The sequence below is a fragment of the Coregonus clupeaformis genome, chromosome 27 (genome assembly GCF_020615455.1).
Source record: "Coregonus clupeaformis isolate EN_2021a chromosome 27, ASM2061545v1, whole genome shotgun sequence".
Taxonomy (NCBI): Eukaryota; Metazoa; Chordata; class Actinopteri; order Salmoniformes; family Salmonidae; genus Coregonus; species Coregonus clupeaformis.
The window spans coordinates 21,327,412-21,346,463 of NC_059218.1; the positions used below are offsets into that span (position 1 = coordinate 21,327,412).

General features: G+C 45.8%; 1 protein-coding gene across 3 annotated transcripts in view; it reads right to left on the reverse strand.

The window, feature by feature from the left end:
* Positions 1-9,879: 9,879 nt before the first annotated feature.
* Positions 9,880-19,052, reverse strand: part of LOC121541621 (splicing factor, suppressor of white-apricot homolog) — a 132,648-nt gene continuing 123,475 nt past the window's right edge. For all 3 annotated transcript variants that reach the window (XM_041850780.2, XM_041850779.2, XM_041850781.2), the window contains exons 15-18: positions 18,466-18,612; positions 17,799-17,945; positions 16,377-16,449; positions 9,880-10,740 (exon numbers count right to left, since the gene is read on the reverse strand). In XM_041850780.2, the coding sequence (XP_041706714.2) occupies positions 10,675-10,740; positions 16,377-16,449; positions 17,799-17,945; positions 18,466-18,612 (433 nt within the window). In that variant the 3' untranslated portion in view covers positions 9,880-10,674. The remainder of the gene's footprint in view (positions 10,741-16,376; positions 16,450-17,798; positions 17,946-18,465; positions 18,613-19,052) is intronic.

Consider the following 19,052-nt stretch of genomic DNA (forward strand, 5'->3'; position numbering starts at 1 on the left):
AAAGGCACATGACAGCCCGCTTGAAGTTTGTCAAAAGGCACCTAAAGACTCTCAGACCATAAGAAACCAGATTCTCAGGTCTGATGAAACCAAGAGTGAACTCTTTGGCCTCAATGCCAAGCGTCACGTCTGGAGGAAACCTCGCACCATCCCTACGGTGAAGCATGGTGGTGACAGCATCATGTTGAGGGATGTTTTTCAGCGGGAGGGACTGGGAGACTAGTCAGGATCGAGGAAAAGATGAACGGAGCAAAGTACAGAGAGATCCTTGATGATAACCTGTTCCTGAGTGCTCAGGACCTCAGACTAGGGCGAAGGTTCATCTTCCAACAGGACAACGACCCTAAGCACACAGCAAAGACAACGCAGGAGTGGCTTCGGGACAAGTCTCTGAATGTCCTTGAGTGGACCGGACTTGAACCCGATTGAACATCTCTGGAGAGACCTGAAAATAGCTGTACAGCGACGCTCCCCATCCAACCTGACAGCGCTTGAGAGGATCTGCAGAGAAGAATGGGAGAAACTCCCCAAATACAGGTGTGCCAAGCTTATAGTGTCATACCCAAGAAGACTCAAGGCTGTAATCGCTGCCAAAGGTGCTTCAAGAAAGTACTGAGTAAAGGGTCTGAATACTTATGTAAATGTGATATTTCAATTTCTAACAACCTGTTTTTGCTTTGTCATTATGGGGTACTATGTGTAGATTGAAGAGGGGAAAAAAACAATTTAATTCATTTTAGAATAAGGCTGTAACGTAACAAAATATGGAAAAAGCCAAGGGGTCTGAATACTTTCCAAATGCACTATATGCGTAAAAAATATATTTTGGGGAATAGTGGGATCTGTAAGTGAAACATTTCCACAACTTTAAATGAGATTTAGATCCCAGGAGGAGGGAGCTTATGTTCAAATCCTTTAGTGGCTTCCCACTAGAGTTTACTGTAATACGTCTAAAGCTAGAATGTGTGTCCAGTTGCTGCAAATGACTGACCGGAGTGGATGAAAGAGGACACAGAAAGCACACCAAATCCTTGTTTTGTGAAGAGCAGTACTACAACCCAGCCTAGGGTCAGTGCCAGTCTGTTTGTGCCATCATGCCAACTCCTTGTCACCTATTGTGATGCCAACTACTTGTCGCCTATTGTCATGCCAACTCCTTGTCACTCATTGTCATGCCAACTCCTTGTCACTCATTGTCATGCCAAATGTTTGACATCAATCAAAAATCTGGGACCAAGCTATAATCCATCTACACTGAAGAAATATATAAACGCAACATGTAAAGTGTTAGTCCCATGTTTCATGAGCTGAAATAAAAGATCCCAGAAATGTTCCATACACACAAAAAGCTTATTTCTCTCAGATTATGTACACATTTTATGTTGTGAGCATTTCTCATTTGACAAGATAACCCATCCACCTGACAGGTGTGGCATATCAAGAAGCTGATTAAATAGCATGATCATTACACAGGTGCATCTTGTGCTGGGACAATAAAAGGACACACAACAAATCAAAATGTATTTGTCACATACACGTGTTTAGCAGATGTTATAGCGGGTGTAGCGAAATGCTTGTGCTTCTAGCTCCGACAGTGCAGTAATATCTAACAATTTCACAACATCTACCCAATACACACAAGAAAGTAAGGAATGGGATTTAAGAATATATACATATATGGACAAGCAATGACAGAGCGGCATGGACTAAGATACAGAATAATATTATAGAATAGAATGCAGTATACAGTGAGGGAAAAAAGTATTTGATCCCCTGCTGCTGACTCTTAAAGGGAGTGCTCCTAATCTCAGCTCGTTACCTGTATAAAAGACACCTGTCCACAGAAGCAATCAATCAATCAGATTCCAAACTCTCCACCATGGCCAAGACCAAAGAGCTCTCCAAGGATGTCAGGGACAAGATTGTAGACCTACACAAGGCTGGAATGGGCTACAAGACCATCGCCAAGCAGCTTGGTGAGAAGGTGACAACAGTTGGTGTGATTATTCGCAAATGGAAGAAACATAAAATAACTGTCAATCTCCCTCGGCCTGGGGCTCCATGCAAGATCTCACCTCTCTTTGCTTTATCTTGGCCAGGTCACAGTTGTAAATGAGAACTTGTTCTCAACTGGCTTACCTGGTTAAATAAAGGTGAAATAAAAATTAAATGAATAAAACCTTGTGGAGTTGCAATGATCATGAGAACGGTGAGGAATCAGCCCAGAACTACACGGGAGGATCTTGTCAATGATCTCAAGGCAGCTGGGACCATAGTCACCAAGAAAACAATTGGTAACACACTACGCCATGAAGGACTGAAATCCTGCAGCGCCCGCAAGGTCCCTCTGCTCAAGAAAGCACATATACAGGCCCGTCTGAAGTTTGCCAATGAACATCTGAATGATTCAGAGGAGAACTGGGTGAAAATGTTGTGGTCAGATGAGACCAAAATCAAGCTCTTTGGCATCAACTCAACTCGCCGTGTTTGGAGGAGGAGGAATGCTGCCTATGACCCCAAGAACACCATCCCCACCGTCAAACATGGAGGTGGAAACATTATGCTTTGGGGGTGTTTTTCTGCTAAGGGGACAGGACAATTTCACCGCATCAAAGGGACGATGGATGGGGCCATGTACCGTCAAATCTTGGGTGAGAACCTCCTTCCCTCAGCCAGTGCATTGAAAATGGGTCGTGGATGGGTATTCCAGCATGACAATGACCCAAAACACACGGCCAAGGCAACAAAGGAGTGGCTCAAGAAGAAGCACATTAAGGTCCTGGAGTGGCCTAGCCAGTCTCCAGACCTTAATCCCATAGAAAATCTGTGGAGGGAGCTGAACGTTCGAGTTGCCAAACGTCAGCCTCGAAACCTTAATGACTTGTAGAAGATCTGCAAAGAGGAATGGGACAAAATCCCTCCTGAGATCTGTGCAAAGCTGGTGGCCAACTACAAGAAACGTCTGACCTCTGATTGCCAACAAGGGTTTTGCCACCAAGTACTAAGTCATGTTTTGCAGAGGGGTCAAATACTTATTTCCCTCATTAAAATGCAAATCAATTTATACAATTTTTGACATGCGTTTTTCTGGATTTTTTGTTGTTATTCTGTCTCTCACTGTTCAATTAAACCTACCATTAAAATTATAGACTGATCATGTCTTTGTCAGTGGGCAAACGTACAAAATCAGCAGGGGATCAAATACTTTTTTCCCTCACTGTATACTTATGAGATGAGTAATGCAAGATATGTAAACATTATTAAAGTGACTAGTGTTCCATTTCTTAAAGTGGCCAGTGATTTCAATAGGCAGCAGCAATCTCTAATGTGCTAGTGATGGCTATTTAACAGTCTGATGGCCTTGAGATATAAGCTGTTTTTCATTCTCTCGGTCCCAGCTTTGATGCACCTGTACTGACCTCGCCTTCTGGATGATAGCGGAGTGAACAAGCAGTGGCTCGGGTGGTTGATGTCCTTGATGATCTTTTTGGCCTTCCTGTGACATCGGGTGCTGTATGTGTCTTGGAGGGTGGGTAGTTTGCCCCCGGTAATGCGTTCGGCAGACCGCACCACCCTCTGGAGAGCTCTGCGGTTGTGGGCGGTGCAGTTGCCGTACCAGGCGGTGATACAGCCCGACAGGATGGTCTCAATTGTGCATCTGTAAAAGTTTGTGAGGGTTTTAGGTGATAAGCCAAATTTCTTCATCCTCCTGAGGTTGAAGAGGCTCTGTTGCGCCTTCTTCACCACACTGTCTGCGTGGGTGGACCATTTCAGTTTGTCGGTGATGTGTACGCCAAGGAACTTGAAGCTTTCCACCTTCTTCACTGCGGTCCCGTCGATGTGGATAGGGGGGTGAACCCTCTGCTGTTTCCTGAAGTCCACGATCATCTCCTTTGTTTTGTTGATGTTGAGTGGGAGGTTATTTTCCTGGCACCACACTCCCAGAGCCCTCACCTCCTCCCTGTAGGCGGTCTCGTCATTGTTGGTAATCAAGCCTACTACTGTTGTGTCGTCTGCAAACTTGATGATTGAGTTGGAGGCGTGCTTGGCCATGCAGTCATGGGTGAACAGGGAGTACAGGAGGGGGCTGAGCACGCACCCTTGTGGGGCCCCAGTGTTGAGGATCACCACCTGGGAGTGACCTGTCAGACCCAGGGCCTCAAGCTTAATGATGAGCTTGGAGGGTACTATGGTGTTGAATGCTGAGCTATAGTCAATGAACAGCATTCTTACATACATTTACGTCATTTAGCAGACGCTCTTATCCAGAGCGACTTACAGTTAGTGAGTGCATACATTTATTTTTTATTTTTTCATACTAGCCCTCCGTGGGAATCGAACCCACAACTCTGGCGTTGCAAACGCCATGCTCTACCAACTGAGCTACATCCCATCCCCTTTCTATTCTGGTTAGAGCCAGTTTGCGCGCTGTTCTGTGAAGGGAGTAGTACACAGCGTTGTACGAGATCTTCAGTTTCTTGGCAATTTCTCGCATGGAATAGCCTTCATTTCTCAGAACAAGAATAGACTGACGAGTTTCAGAAGAAAGTTATTTGTTTCTGGCCATTTTGAGCCTGTAATCGAACCCACAATTGCTGATGCTCCAGATACTCAACTAGTCTCAAGAAGGCCAGTTTTATTGCTTCTTTAAATCAGCACAACAGTTTTCAGCTGTGCTAACATAATTGCAAAAGGGTTTTCTAATGATCAATTAACCTTTTAAAATGATAAACTTGGATTAGGAAACACAACATGCCATTGGAACACAGGACTGATGGTTGCTGATAATGGGCCTCTGTACGCCTATGTAGATATTCCATTAAAAAAATCTGCCGTTTCCAGCTACAATTGCCCTTTACAACATTAACAATGTCTACACTGTATTTCTGATCAATTTGATGTTATTTTAATGGACAAAAAAATTGCTTTTCTTTCGAAAACAAGGACATTTCTAAGTGACTCTAAACTTTTGAACGGTAATGTATCTGTGACCAACAGATGCAGATCTGTATTCCCAGTCAAGTGAAATCCATAGATTAGGGCATAATGAATGTATTTCAATTGACTGATTCCCTTATATTAACTATATTTTTGTTCAGTATAAGTGTATGTAATATCCTACATCACAACAGCTACCATCACCATACTCTACCTATGCCTACCAGGTGCACGCAAGCAGTCCCAGCCCCCATTGCAGCAGTAGTACTTTAATGCAGTCAGGTTTTCACTGCAATCGTCCCCTTTAATTAATTCCTGTTGGCATCTCCAACAGCGCCCTAGATGAGGAGGTGCGGAGCTTTCAGACCCTATAAAATAAACAAATTACTCCCATGTTCCCCCTGCTCCTGACTTATTACTTTCCTGAGCTCTACACACACCCTCCACCACGCCTTCACACACACACACACACTCCCAGCAAGCATGATGAGGTAATGAAATTTAGTATGCCGGGCATCCATTTGGACCGGAATCAGTACAGATGTTATGAGGGCCCATTTGATTACATATAAAGGCCTGATTTAATGCATCGCTGGGGAGTCGTGGATATTGCAGGGGCCATTGGTGGAGTTATGAGCAGGCAAGAAGTAATGGTTTATTCTAAAGAGATGTTTACTCCCAACATACGGGATCATCATCACCCAGAGTGCACCTGAAACCCATCCACCAGGCAGTCACCACCCCATCCCCTCCAATCCTCACCTGAGCCAAGGGGGCTAATGACAAAATCACACTCCTAAGACTATGTGGGCATTTCCATTCATTCATCCATAATCATTTAGGCTTCTTTGACACCATTAGTCCATTAACTCTATGTGGATTTAGCCTTATGCATTTTCATCAGCCACACTTTCAGCGAGCCATTATTTCTCAAGGGCTGGGTGTAAGTACAAATTCCTACAATATGCAATCAGTCATTGACAAAAATAATGTTTAACCTGTCAGACGAGGAAAGGATCAGGGTAATGAAGACAGTAATGGAGGAAGCTAGAAGAGCGAACACAGCTTCACTGGCCTGACTTGGCTGCTCTCTCTGACATCAGGGATTGGCCAGAGCGGGGTCTTAGACAAACTTCAGACGTGCTTGGAGTGCACAAAATAATGACCCCATTGGGAAGGAAGCTAGTGGACTCATCCTTCAGAAAAGCATTCTAGAAAAGCATCCATTCTATTAGCGCAAAGCATTCTTATCTATTTCTCAGCAGTCGTTCTTGGACAATTATCCAGTGAAAGGTGATAAGATGACAGTGCAGCTGTCCATATGGACAAAAAGGAATAATAATCAAATAAAGTATATTTTCAACACACAGACTTGGCAATGCAAGCTACAGCATTCCCAAGCTCCTGTGTCAGACAATAAGAGCAAACCACAAGCAGATGCATATGAGCACCCAAAATCCTGTTTTGTCAGCTCATACATTCTGTATAATGCACCTTTATTTCAGTGATTGATGCAATCATAGGCAGATACCCTGTTATTTTATAACCGCCTTCGGAGACATCTTAACTGTTGTAAATTGACCACTGTGCATTAGTTGGTAAGAGTACAGAAAATAGATTGATTAGCTGTGCTGAAAAGGCAAATGATCGATAAAAACCTTTCAGTATGCGCCATACGCCACAAAGCACCATTGTACTGGGAGTAAAACAGACCGGCTACAAAACATTGTTAGTTTCCAACAGTATTACACAGCTTAAGCTTTTTGCAAAAGGTCTGCAGTAATTCCCCCTCAATTCAAACAATGATGCCAAGGAAAACCAAGGGGACATGCAATTTCAAGGAGTGAGAGAACAAAAGACAGAGTGGATGAATACAGTGTGTATAGTTAGAATGCCAGTGGATGAATACAGTGTGTATAGTTAGAATGCCAGTGGATGAATACAGTGTGTATAGTTAGAATGCCAGTGGATGAATACAGTGTGTATAGTTAGAATGCCAGTGGATGAATACAGTGTGTATAGTTAGAATGCCAGTGGATGAATACAGTGTGTATAGTTAGAATGCCAGTGGATGAATACAGTGTGTATAGTTAGAATGCCAGTGGATGAATACAGTGTGTATAGTTAGAATGCCAGTGGATGAATACAGTGTGTATAGTTAGAATGACAGTGGATGAACACAGTGTGTATAGTTAGAATGCCAGTGGATGAATACAGTGTGTATAGTTAGAATGCCAGTGGATGAATACAGTGTGTATAGTTAGAATGACAGTGGATGAACACAGTGTGTATAGTTAGAATGCCAGTGGATGAATACAGTGTGTATAATTAGAATGACAATGGATGAATACAGTGTGTATAATTAGAATGACAATGGATGAATACAGTGTGTATAATTAGAATGACAATGGATGAATACAGTGTGTGTAGTTAGAATGACAGTGTTAGAATGACAGTGGATGAATACAGTGTGTATAGTTAGAATGACCGTGGATGAAAAGTGTTTATAGTTAGAATGACAGTGGATGAAAAGTGTTTATATTTAGAATGATAGTGGATGAAAAGTGTGATTAGTTAGAATGACAGTGGATGAATACAGTGTTAGAATGACAGTGGATGAATACAGTGTTAGAATGACAGTGGATGAATACAGTGTGTGTAGTTAGAATGACAGTGGATGAATACAGTGTTAGAATGACAGTGGATGAATACAGTGTGTATAGTTAGAATGACAGTGGATGAATACAGTGTGTGTAGTTAGAATGGCAATGGATGGAATGTGTGTATAGTTACAATGACAGTGGATAAATATAGTGTATGTATAGACTGTGGCTGCTGTGTGTGAGAGGCTGGACCAGGGCCTCAGTGGGACGATACAGTCGAGCGTGACAGACACGGCTCCCAGCTCCCTGTCCCCTGCTGGGACACGCATATCTGCTCCCTCATCCCAGGGCTGGCACTATAAACCTGCTCAGATGCCTGTGTGTGTGTGTGAGAGAGCGAGATAAAGGAGTGTCCCTGTGACCTCATTATTTAAGCCCTGGTAACCACTGTCTTCCCGAATAACTGGACAATTGAACAGATCTTCAGCCACAGACAGTCCAACCTGTGGGCTTTAGCTTTAAGGTACTAAAGGAAATGACACATCATACTGAAAATCGGCCGTGGGCAATTCAACATGTAATCGTCAGGAAATAAAAAATTAAATAACGTCTGAAGTTCTGTGGTCAGCGGCGATAGGACGGCTCCCCGCTGGCTCCCCGCTGGCTCTGCTTTTAACTGTTCGTCTGCACGGTCTGCTTTGTCCTTAAAAGTGGGAGCATACAGTGCCTTCGGAAAGTATTCAGACCCCTTGACTTTTTCCACCTTTTGTTACGTTACAGCCTTATACTAAAATGGATTTAGCTAAAACAGGTTTTTTGCAAATGTATTAAAAATAGAAAAACAGAAATACCTTATTTACATAAGTATTCAGACACTTTGCTATGAGACTAAAAATTGAGCTCAGGTGCATCCTGTTTCCATTGATCATCCTTGAGATGTTTCAACAACGTCATTGGAGTCCACCTGTGGTAAATTCAATTGATTGGACATTATTTGGAAAGGCACACACCTGTGTGTCCCACAGTTGACAGCGCATGTCAGAGCAAAAACCAAGCTGAAGGAATTGAAGGTCCCCAAGAATACAGTGGCCTCCATCATTCTCAAATGGAAGAAGTTTGGAACGACCAAGACTCTTCCTAGAGCTGGCTGCCTGGCCAAACTGAGCATTCGGGGGAGAAGGGCCTTGGTCAAGGAGGTGACCAAGAACCCGATGGTCACTCTGACAGAGCTCTAGAGTTCCTCTGCGGAGACGGGAGAACCTTCCAGAAGGACAACAATCCCTGCAGCACTCCACCAATCAGGCCTTTATGGTAGAGTGGCCAGACGGAAGCCACTCCTCAGTAAAAGGCACATGACAGCCCGTTTGGAGTTTGCCAAAAGGCACCTAAAGACTCTCAGACCATGAGAAACAAGATTCTCTGGTCTGATGAAACCAAGATTGAACTCTTTGGCCTGAATGCCAAGCGTCACGTCTGGAGGAAACCTGGCACCATCCCTACGGTGAAGCATGGTGGTGGCAGCATAATGCTGTGGGGGTGTTTTTCAGGGACAGGGAGACTAGTCAGGATCGAGGCAAAGATTAACGGAGCAAAGTACAGAGAGATCCTTGATGAAAACCTGCTCCAGAGCGCTCAGGACCTCAGACTGGGAAGAAGGTTCACCTTCCAACAGGACAACGACCCTAAGCACACAGCCAAGACAAAGCAGGAGTGGCTTCGGGACAAGTCTCTGAATGTCCTTGAGTGGCCCAGCCAGGTCCCGGACTTGAACCCGATCGAACATCTCTGGAGAGACTTGAAAATAGCTGTGCAGCAACGCTCCCCATCCAACCTGACAGAGCTGGAGAGGATCTGCAGAGAAGAATGGGAGAAACTCCCCAAATACAGGTGTGCCAAGCTTGTAGCGTCATACCCAAGAAGACTCTAGGCTGTAATTGCTGCCAAAGGTGCTTCAACAAAGTACTGAGTAAAGGGTCTGAATACGTGTAAATGTGACATTCCTTTTTTTATTTTTATAATAAATTAGCAAAAATGTATAAAAACCTGTTTTTGCTTTGTTGTTATGGGGTATTGTGTGTAGATTGATGAGGGAAAAAACAATTCAATCAGTTTTAGAATAAGGCTGTAACCTAACAAAATGTGGGAAAAGTCAAGGGGTCTGAATACTTTCCAAAGGCACTGTATATGAATGTATTTTTATTTAATCTATTTATGCTATGGCAATATATGTTCATTAATTTCTGACCATAAAATCAGTTTAATGGACTTAAAATGAGTGGGAAGGTGACCCCTGGCCTTTCTGTACCCAGTCTCCACCCACTGAGAACATAACACTGTGCTAAATCATCATTCAAACTTTATTGATAGTTTGTGTTAGAAAGCAGATTTACAAATCAGCCCTGTACAAACTTAGAAACACAAATTGAAGACCACACACTAGAACTGAGTGACAGGTGACAGACAATGGAACCAAAGACCCCAGGCTTCAAACTGACCTGGCAAAGTGAGAGAGAAAGAGAGAGGAAAACAGAAGGGGATGAATAGAGAGAAAGTATGAGAAAGAAAGAAACGTAACAATCCTTCACAGAAGGATATCATTTAGGCCCTCTGTCAGCTGCGCAATTATGCCGCAAAGATCTCCATCATCACTTTGGAGAAAATTATATATTTTTTTGTTGTCGAAAGAGGCAAGGTACTTCATTAATTATTTCCGCGCTTTGATGCTCTGTTGTCGTTATTCATGCCAAAAACAGATGTCGGGAACAGAGGCGTCCAAACTTTGGCAGGCTGCGTGACCATTGCTGTGATGCAGGCTTTCTCTCGACAGCTAGAACAGTCCCATGTAGTTGCTTTAGGAGAAAACCTACTCTGCTCTCAGTTGCAGAAAATCCTTTACATCTACTGCCATTCGGAATATACTGTAGATACACTCAACCAATTAAGTAACAAAGTAAGATTTAAAAAAAAATAGAGGAAGATAAAAGCTGAAGTGTTCAAGGCAAAACGCGGTTCCGACAAAATGCGCTGCCTGCTGATTGGCCAAGGGCCTTTAGCTGGAGGCTGTCGTCATGGAGAGGCAGACGTGGTAAAGGTCCACCCCTTTTTCAATCAGCTGCTAGAAAGCCACGCCTCTTCAGGAAGTGTTGGGCTGGGGGGTCTTAGAGGCAGCCAGCATGGCACGTACTTTGGCCATCAGATCCTGAGAAGGAGAAAGGGAGAGAGAATGGGAGAGAGGGGCAGAGAGAGGGAGAGATAGAGGGGGAGAGAGAGAGATGAGAGGAAAGATAGAAACAGACACACAGAAGGAGAGGGAGAGAGAGGGAGGGAAACAGTGAGTGAGTCTGCCATATAAAATACCAATAATGAGGAAACGTCTTGATTAAGAAGCCTATAGTCCTATAATCTGGGTCCATTACTGATGCCCGCAAATGTCTACTCTCTCAGAGAGCCTTCCCCACCATCACAATTCAACACAAACACAAATCTTCCTCCCTGCCACATCTTTCAACTTGGACAGCTTAATGTATTCCTGACTATTTATGACAGTGGGCTATGGGACAGCTTCTCAAAGTGAACGCAGTGGTGGTGGTCTGGGTCGTTGAGAAGAGTACAACCTGGCCAGTGACCGTTAAAACAGTGGGAAGGAGGTGCAGGACGACCTCAGCAATTTGAGACAGAGTGACAAACAAAAGGCGGTATGAATAATGGAGTTAGTGTCAGAGTGAATGATGTGAGAGTGGGCTTTAAAACAGGGCTGTTCCTGAAGCCTCCACAGTTGCTGCTTCATTCAGGTGAGAAACACGTTTCTCTCTCTCAGGGACGTCTAGCACCTGACTCTGGGTACTGATGAGAGAGATAGGAAGGTGTGTTTTAAGTAGGTATGAGTGTAAGAGAATGCGGGAAAGTGTCAAAGACAGTGACGTGTACGAGTCAGAGAGTGTGAGAGAACGTGTAAAGTGTGTGTAAAAGACTGCAGGAAAGAGTGAGGCTGGCATGTACTTGGGTGAACGTGACAGAGAATGCTTATATCGTCCAAACAACTCCATCCGAGGTGTCGTCATACTCCCAGGTGAGGTGTCGTCATACTCCCATCCAAGGTGTCGTCATACTCCCAGGTGAGGTGTAGTCATACTCCCATCCAAGGTTTCGTCATACTCTCAGGTGAGGTGTCATCATACTCCCATCCGAGGTGTCGTTATACTCCCAGGTGAGGTGTCGTCATACTCCCAGGTGAGGTGTCGTCATACACCCAGGTGAGGTGTCGTCATACACCCAGGTGAGGTGTCGTCATACTTCCATCCGAGGTGTCGTCATACTCCCAGGTGAGGTGTCGTCATACTCCCATCCGAGGTGTCGTCATATTCCCAGGTGAGGTGTCGTCATACTCCCATCCGAGGTGTCGTCATACTCCCATCCGAGGTGTCGTCATACTCCCATCCGAGGTGTCGTCATACTCCCATCCGAGGTGTCGTCATACTCCCATCCGAGGTGTCGTCATACTCCCATCCGAGGTGTCGTCATACTCCCAGGTGAGGTGTTGTCATACTCCCCTCCGAGGTGTCGTCATATTCCCATCCGAGGTGTCGTCATACTCCCATCCGAGGTGTCGTCATACTCCCCTCCGAGGTGTCGTCATATTCCCATCCGAGGTGTCGTCATACTCCCATCCGAGGTGTCGTCATACTCCCATCCGAGGTGTCGTCATACTCCCATCCGAGGTGTCGTCATACTCCCATCCGAGGTGTCGTCATACTCCCATCCGAGGTGTCGTCATACTCCCATCCGAGGTGTCGTCATACTCCCCTCCGAGGTGTCGTCATACTCCCATCCGAGGTGTCGTCATACTCCCATCTGAGGTGTCGTCATACTCCCATCCGAGTAGTCGTCATACTCCCAGGTGAGGTGTCGTCATACTCCCATCCGAGGTGTCGTCATACTCCCATCCGAGGTGTCGTCATACTCCCATCCGAGGTGTCGTCATACTCCCCTCCGAGGTGTAGTCATACTCCCATCCGAGGTGTCGTCATACTCCCATCCGAGGTGTCGTCATACTCCCATCCGAGGTGTCGTCATACTCCCATCTGAGGTGTCGTCATACTCCCATCTGAGGTGTCGTCATACCTTCAACCGAGGTGTCGTCATACTCCCAGGTGAGGTGTTGTCATACTCCCCTCTGAGGTGTCGTCATACTCCGATCTGAGGTGTTGTCATACTCCCATCCGAGGTGTCGTCATACTCCCAGGTGAGGTGTCGTCATACTCCCAGGTGAGGTGTCGTCATACTCCCAGGTGAGGTGTCGTCATACTCCCAGGTGAGGTGTCGTCATACTCCCCTCTGAGGTGTCGTCATACTCCCCTCTGAGGTGTCGTCATACTCCCAGGTGAGGTGTCGTCATACTCCCATCCGAGGTGTCGTCATACTCCCATCCGAGGTGTCGTCATACCCCCAGGTGAGGTGTCGTCATACTCCCATCCGAAGTGTCGTCATACTCCCATCCGAAGTGTCGTCATACTCCCATCCGAGGTGTTGTCATACTCCCTATTCCCTTTAAAAGCAGCTCTCTCAGCTTCATTAGGCGAACAGAAAAGCCAGTGGTTGGCAGGAGTATATAGAGTCATCCAGGCATGTTCTGACTCTGAGCACCTTGATCTTTGGCATCAGAAGAGAGAGGAGGGCTATGCCTGGATAAAGGCCTGTCCTACTCTGCCCTATACTACCATACCCTGTCCTGGTCCTGGCCAGCCATCAGCTCTTCTGTAAGCTTACTGTAATAAACAGTACTAATCACACCGCTGACAAGCTGCTGTCACAACATGTCACTCAGCTCACACACACACACACACACACACACACACACACACACACATCACATCATACACGCACACACAAAGACACAGGCACACACAACATCACTCTTCGCACGCACGCACGCACGCACGCACACACAAGATTACATCAGAATTAACAGAGGTGTTTTGGGGATGGAGTGATTAGTGAATGCCGACTCAAACATGCAAAGTAAACACACAGGAAGACAAAATACATGCAGAAAAACACATGCATACGCCAGCACACACACGGTCCCCATGCACACTCCTAGCTGAGCCTGGCACTGAGACAGCCATTTCGGTTGCAGACATGGTCTAAAAGGAGCCTAATGAGACCATTCTCTGTAGAGGACCGTCTCACCAACCAGCACAGTAAACAGAAGGAGAGCTCAGCCTCACACCAACCACCTCTCTCCTCCAGCAGCGCTGGGAGAATGAATGAGGTCCATGAGCAGAGAGAGGGGACAAAGGTTCATCATGAAACTGGTGATGAGTGAGTGAGAGAGGGCTGGGTGAGAGGCAGAGAGAGAAGGCAGAGTAGGCAAGCTCTCGGAGGAGAATGAAAAGAAGAGGAGGGGAGGCAGAGCACAAGAGCTCAGATTACAGTATCAAGGCCGAGAGGGGGATGAGTGGACAGGGTTTCAGGGCCAAAGAAAGAGAGAGGAAGGGATGCTGACACTTTAATCAGTGTGAAGTGTAAGGGGAGTGAGTCTGTGAGCAGTGAGGGATATTGTTTGTGATAGAGGGATCACAGATTGTGAGCCAGGGGTAAAATTGTGTGTGTGTGCGGCACGAGGAACAGCTCCTCTCACACATTTCGTGGCCCGTGGCCAGACAGCAGAGTGGCTCCGCTCCAAATACCAGCTCACTTACTGGCAACTGTAGGCTTTACACAGAGATGGGCTATACCTGCAGGCAGGCCCTCTCTGCCTCTGCAGCCAAACCCACTCACTCCATTTACACTATCAGAATCCATCATTCACTACTGTCAGGATATTTGGAGCTGATCCTACACTGTAGTCATTCTCTTTGGACTGCATTCTACAACACATTTACTCCATTCCAGATCCAATCTGGGTCCTCACACCATCCAGTTGATCCTTATTCAGTGTCCATTCTTGTATAAGGTACTGTGATGTTTTCTACAGCTTCAGTGGTCTTTATTCTTTGCCAATGTCATTCCATTGAATTTTACATGTCTAGGGTCGTTATCTATCCTCAGTCCATGTCCCATTCTCTCTACCATTCCATTATTTTAATCTTTACAAGTCTGTATGTTAGTCTCCTCTAACTCTGTCTGTCCGTCTCTATCAATATGTTTCTCGATCTCAACGACTGTGTCTGCCGCCACCATTCAGTCAGTCACCATTCAGTCTGTCTGGTCCTCTCCTGACCGCAGACCAGGCTAATACCCTGCGAGGGAAGGAACAGGGAACACTCTCTGCTCTCTCTCTTAAAATCACAGCCCACCCCCAGCCATCCGTCATCTGTCACACAGCGCATTCAGCCAGCTTCCGCAATGAAGGAAAAACAGAGTTCAAAACTCGCCCCAAAATGCTACTTCTAATTTTAAAAAACATTACATTTTTTGAGTGAATTCATCATGAACTAAAGTCATCACGCTGATGGGGCTGGCATTAAAGTTAATTAAGTGGCCAGGGACGATGCATGTACAGTATGTCTGAGTGCAGAACAAATGTGGGACATTCCAAACAGCAGTGCTGCTACTCTGCGTAGCGGGTAATGGTATTTTCATTTAGAGATGGCTGGGTGCTGTCAGCTTTACCTTCACTGTATGCCTCGGATCCTCCTCCAGAAAACTTCCTCATGCCCTGAACAGAGCAGGGCCAGGGAGAGGTTTCAACCACTCTCTCCCATGCTCTGTTTTTCTCCCTCCTCCCCTAATCCACTCATTTGACCTATGCCACTGCCTCTCATTCTCTCTTCCCCCCTCCTCTCTTCCTATGACCCATCCTGCTCTCTCTCTCTACTTCTTCCTCCATCTGTCTTGATCTTTGTTGGTGGTCTGGGTGTCCACAATACACAGGCCACTCTGACTCTACCGAGGGCTGCTCTCCAGGTAAGGCTCTCCTCTCTCTGACTCCCTATGGAGGTGCTCCTCCTAGGCCAACTGGCTGGCTTTATGAGGGGTTGGTGACAGCCTAGAGTCAACCTAGAGGCGTGCTCCGGCATCAGTAGAGAGAGAAGGACTATGTCTGGATAAAGTCCTACTCTCTTCACTAACTGTAAGTCGCTCTGGATAAGAGCCTCTGCTAAATGACTAAAATGTAAATGTAAACCTGTTGATAAAACTTCAATAGATCTCTCTAATGGTCTCCTTTACAGTATGGCTTCCCCCAGACTACCAATATGATAAACTCCCTGTTCCTGACTCATAGCCCTGTTGCTGAACAGGAAGTGTGATCCTACCCAGAGACAGAGACGAGATCCTCTCTCGCTCCAACCAAACAGCCTGCCAGAGGAGTGACCAGTGGAGGGGGCGACTGTGCAATAAAAGCATATGTCATTAAAGCCTCTGTAATGTAAACTAACTCGCCTTAGCGGTCAGCTGCTGCTGCAGCACCAAGACAGGAGAGAAATGAGAGCGAGAGAGCCAGAAACACCAGGACAGGAAGCTAAACACAACAAATAAAACACCCACATGCACTTCAACGACCACAGAGGAGGGATGCTAAATGTTACCCGAGGGCAGAGATCAGCTGCTCTGAGCCCACAGAGATGGAAGATGGAAACATGTAATCGCTGCTGGGATCAGTGTATTGAAATATCAGAGCAGTGTGTTCTGTATAATGCGGCTGCCACGAGGGCTGGAATGTCCTTGGAACCACAGTCCCTATTTGTGTCTCTGCTAATAATGAGCGGATTCTGAACTGATTATATGGACAGAGGGGTCCTCATCCTAGATCAGCGCTCATACTCTGAAAAGCTTTGTGAATATGGTCCCATGTTGATGTACATACAGAGACAGTGAAGAAGAGGTAGCTACCTGAGTGATTTTGGACTGCATGGAGGAGACGATGGCTGTGGGCACTTGTTTCTCTTTCTCCCGCGAGCCGTCCCTGAAGATAGAGAGAGAGCGAGAGGAAGAGCAAGAGGGAGAGAGAAAGATAATGTGAGGGGGAGGGAGAGATGGAGAGAGGGATAAAAGAGAGAGATGAAAAAGAGAGGGATGTCAATAGGATCTGTATATGAAAGGTCTTTCTACAATATTCATGGTGAGCGCTGTAAAACTGGACAGACGAACAGAAAGATAAAGAGAGAGAGGAGGGACGGAGAGAGAGAGAGGGAGGGAGAGATCGGCCCCTTCTCAAGAAATAGATGCTCATCAAAGTTTCACTCGTCGGAACACACACGACAAGAACATCAGCCGAAAAACTAATAAATCAATCACAAAAGCAGCGAGAGCTGTGTTTTCCAATATCCCCTCACAGAAGTTTTATTCATATTCAAATGAAAATAATTTAGGATACAAAAGGATAGAAACTATATTTCCCCCCCATCTGAGCAGACGTGATTCTGTGCTTCCACAGCTTTCATGTTCCATTCAACAGTTCAGTTATCTTGGCCAAACCAGGCACTACTTCAGCTTCAGAGACAACAGCATCAGAACACCCTGGTTATGTCCCAAATGGCACCCTATTCCCTACATTGTGCACTACTTTTGACCAGAGCTTTATGGGCCCAGGTCAAAAGAAGTGAACTAAACAGGGAATAGGGTGCCATTTGCGACGCAACCCCTGTCTAATGCAATGAACACGACTGCAAAACACTTGTGAAAACTCAAAAGGAAAAAATTGGTTCATCAGCTTTGATAAATCCTATTATTTCTTATGGGACAGTTTGATAGCCTTGTTTGTCTGTAGAAAATATAATATTTAACAGATTATTTCTCATTCTGGGGTACAGGTGAGTGTGTGTGCCATCTGGCCAACTCAAGAGGGTCATTGATTCATAGCATTATATGTTCAGTCAGGTATTTGATTTGATTCGCCAATGGTGACAGCTAGTCTTACTGGGGTCCGACACAACGAAAAAGACATCACAGACAAAATACTTTACAATTTACATACATTTATAGGTAGCCTACATTAATTGGACATGGCCTGCACTGAATTATATTAATGATTCATGGTCAGGTGCTAATGTCTTGTAATACATGTTCAACCAAAGCACTTCAGTGTAGTCCCGTGTAGCTCAGTTGGTAGAGCATGGCGTTTGCAACGCCAGAGTTGTGGGTTCGATTCCCATGGGGGGCCAGTATGAAAAAATAAATGTATGCACTAACTGTAAGTTCTGGATAAGAGCGTCTGCTAAATGACTAAAATGTAAATGTAATGTCCCTTCCTTCCATCCTTCCTTCTTTTCTAGATGTAGTGTATAAACAGCCTGGTGAGGTGTTGTGCTTTACCTGGAGAGGCTGGAAGTGGGGCTGGTGGGAGGGGAGGCGCTGGGGGACTTCTTGGCTCTGCTGGGGGATGAGGAGGGGGAACAGGAAGAGCCCTTGGTCTGGAGCTGGCTCTTAGAACTCTTACTCTTCCTCTTCTCATGAGGGGACCTGGGAAGGAGGGAGGGATGGATAGAGAGTTATAGTGAGTATTGGGACAGTGACAACTGTTTTGTTGTTTTGGATCTGTACTCCAGCACTTTGGATTTGAAATGATACAATGACTATGCGGTTAAAGCGCAGACTGTCAGCTTCCCTTTGAGGGTATTTTCATCCATATCGGGTGAACCGTTTAGAAATTACAGCACTTTTCGTATAATGATGAGTGAGAAGGTTCAGTACAGAGCCAAATATCAGTACAGAGCCAAAACAACAAAAAATGTGTCACTGTCCCAATACATTTGGGGCCCACTGTACATGGTGAAATTGCCCTAACCATTTCAGGAAGTAATGGATTGAGTGATACAACAAAGACAAACAGTGAGTGAGAGGAGGCCTATAATGCACTCACAGGACTGCTGTAGCTGAATCTGCTACAGTGAATACAGAAATGTCATTTTCTCACAGCATTGATCCACTGTTTCCATGGTTTCACCATTACCAGTGTTTCCACGGTTCCCAGCAGCCCTACCTGGATCTGGAGTGCCTCCTGGGCAGAGCGGGGCTCTTGCCAACGCGATAGGCGGCAGTGCCGTAGCGCTCCCTCTCCCTCTCCTCACGTCTCCTTTCGGACGAGTGAGCCCTTCTGTCCCTCCTCCCAGGGGACTTGGAGCGAGACCTGCAGACAGACACAGGGCATGAGAGATGGATATGAACACGGAGATGGGAGAGAGAGATAGAGAAAGAGAGAGTGGTGAGAAGAGGGGACACCGAGAGATGGAAGGAGAGAGGTGGGAAGAGAGGAAAACTCTAAACAACACAAGGACATTAAATATGCAGTATATTCCGCAGTGCCTGGGGCCTAACCGCTTTTCTCTAGCGGTGAGCACTGAGGAGAAACTAATAACCAGTGAGGGTGTGAAATACTCAAGCAGAGGGGAAATTGCCAACTTTTTAACCAGCAGCTGGTCTCTGGGGCTGACCTGTCCTCCTACACCCCAGCTTGCCCTAACTGCTCCCTGGCCACCTCAGTGAACCCCAGCCCTGTACTCTGACCTCTACTGCTCTGTACCCACCTCTCAGTTTCATTATCAATCAGAGTACTATTCCTGGGGCTGC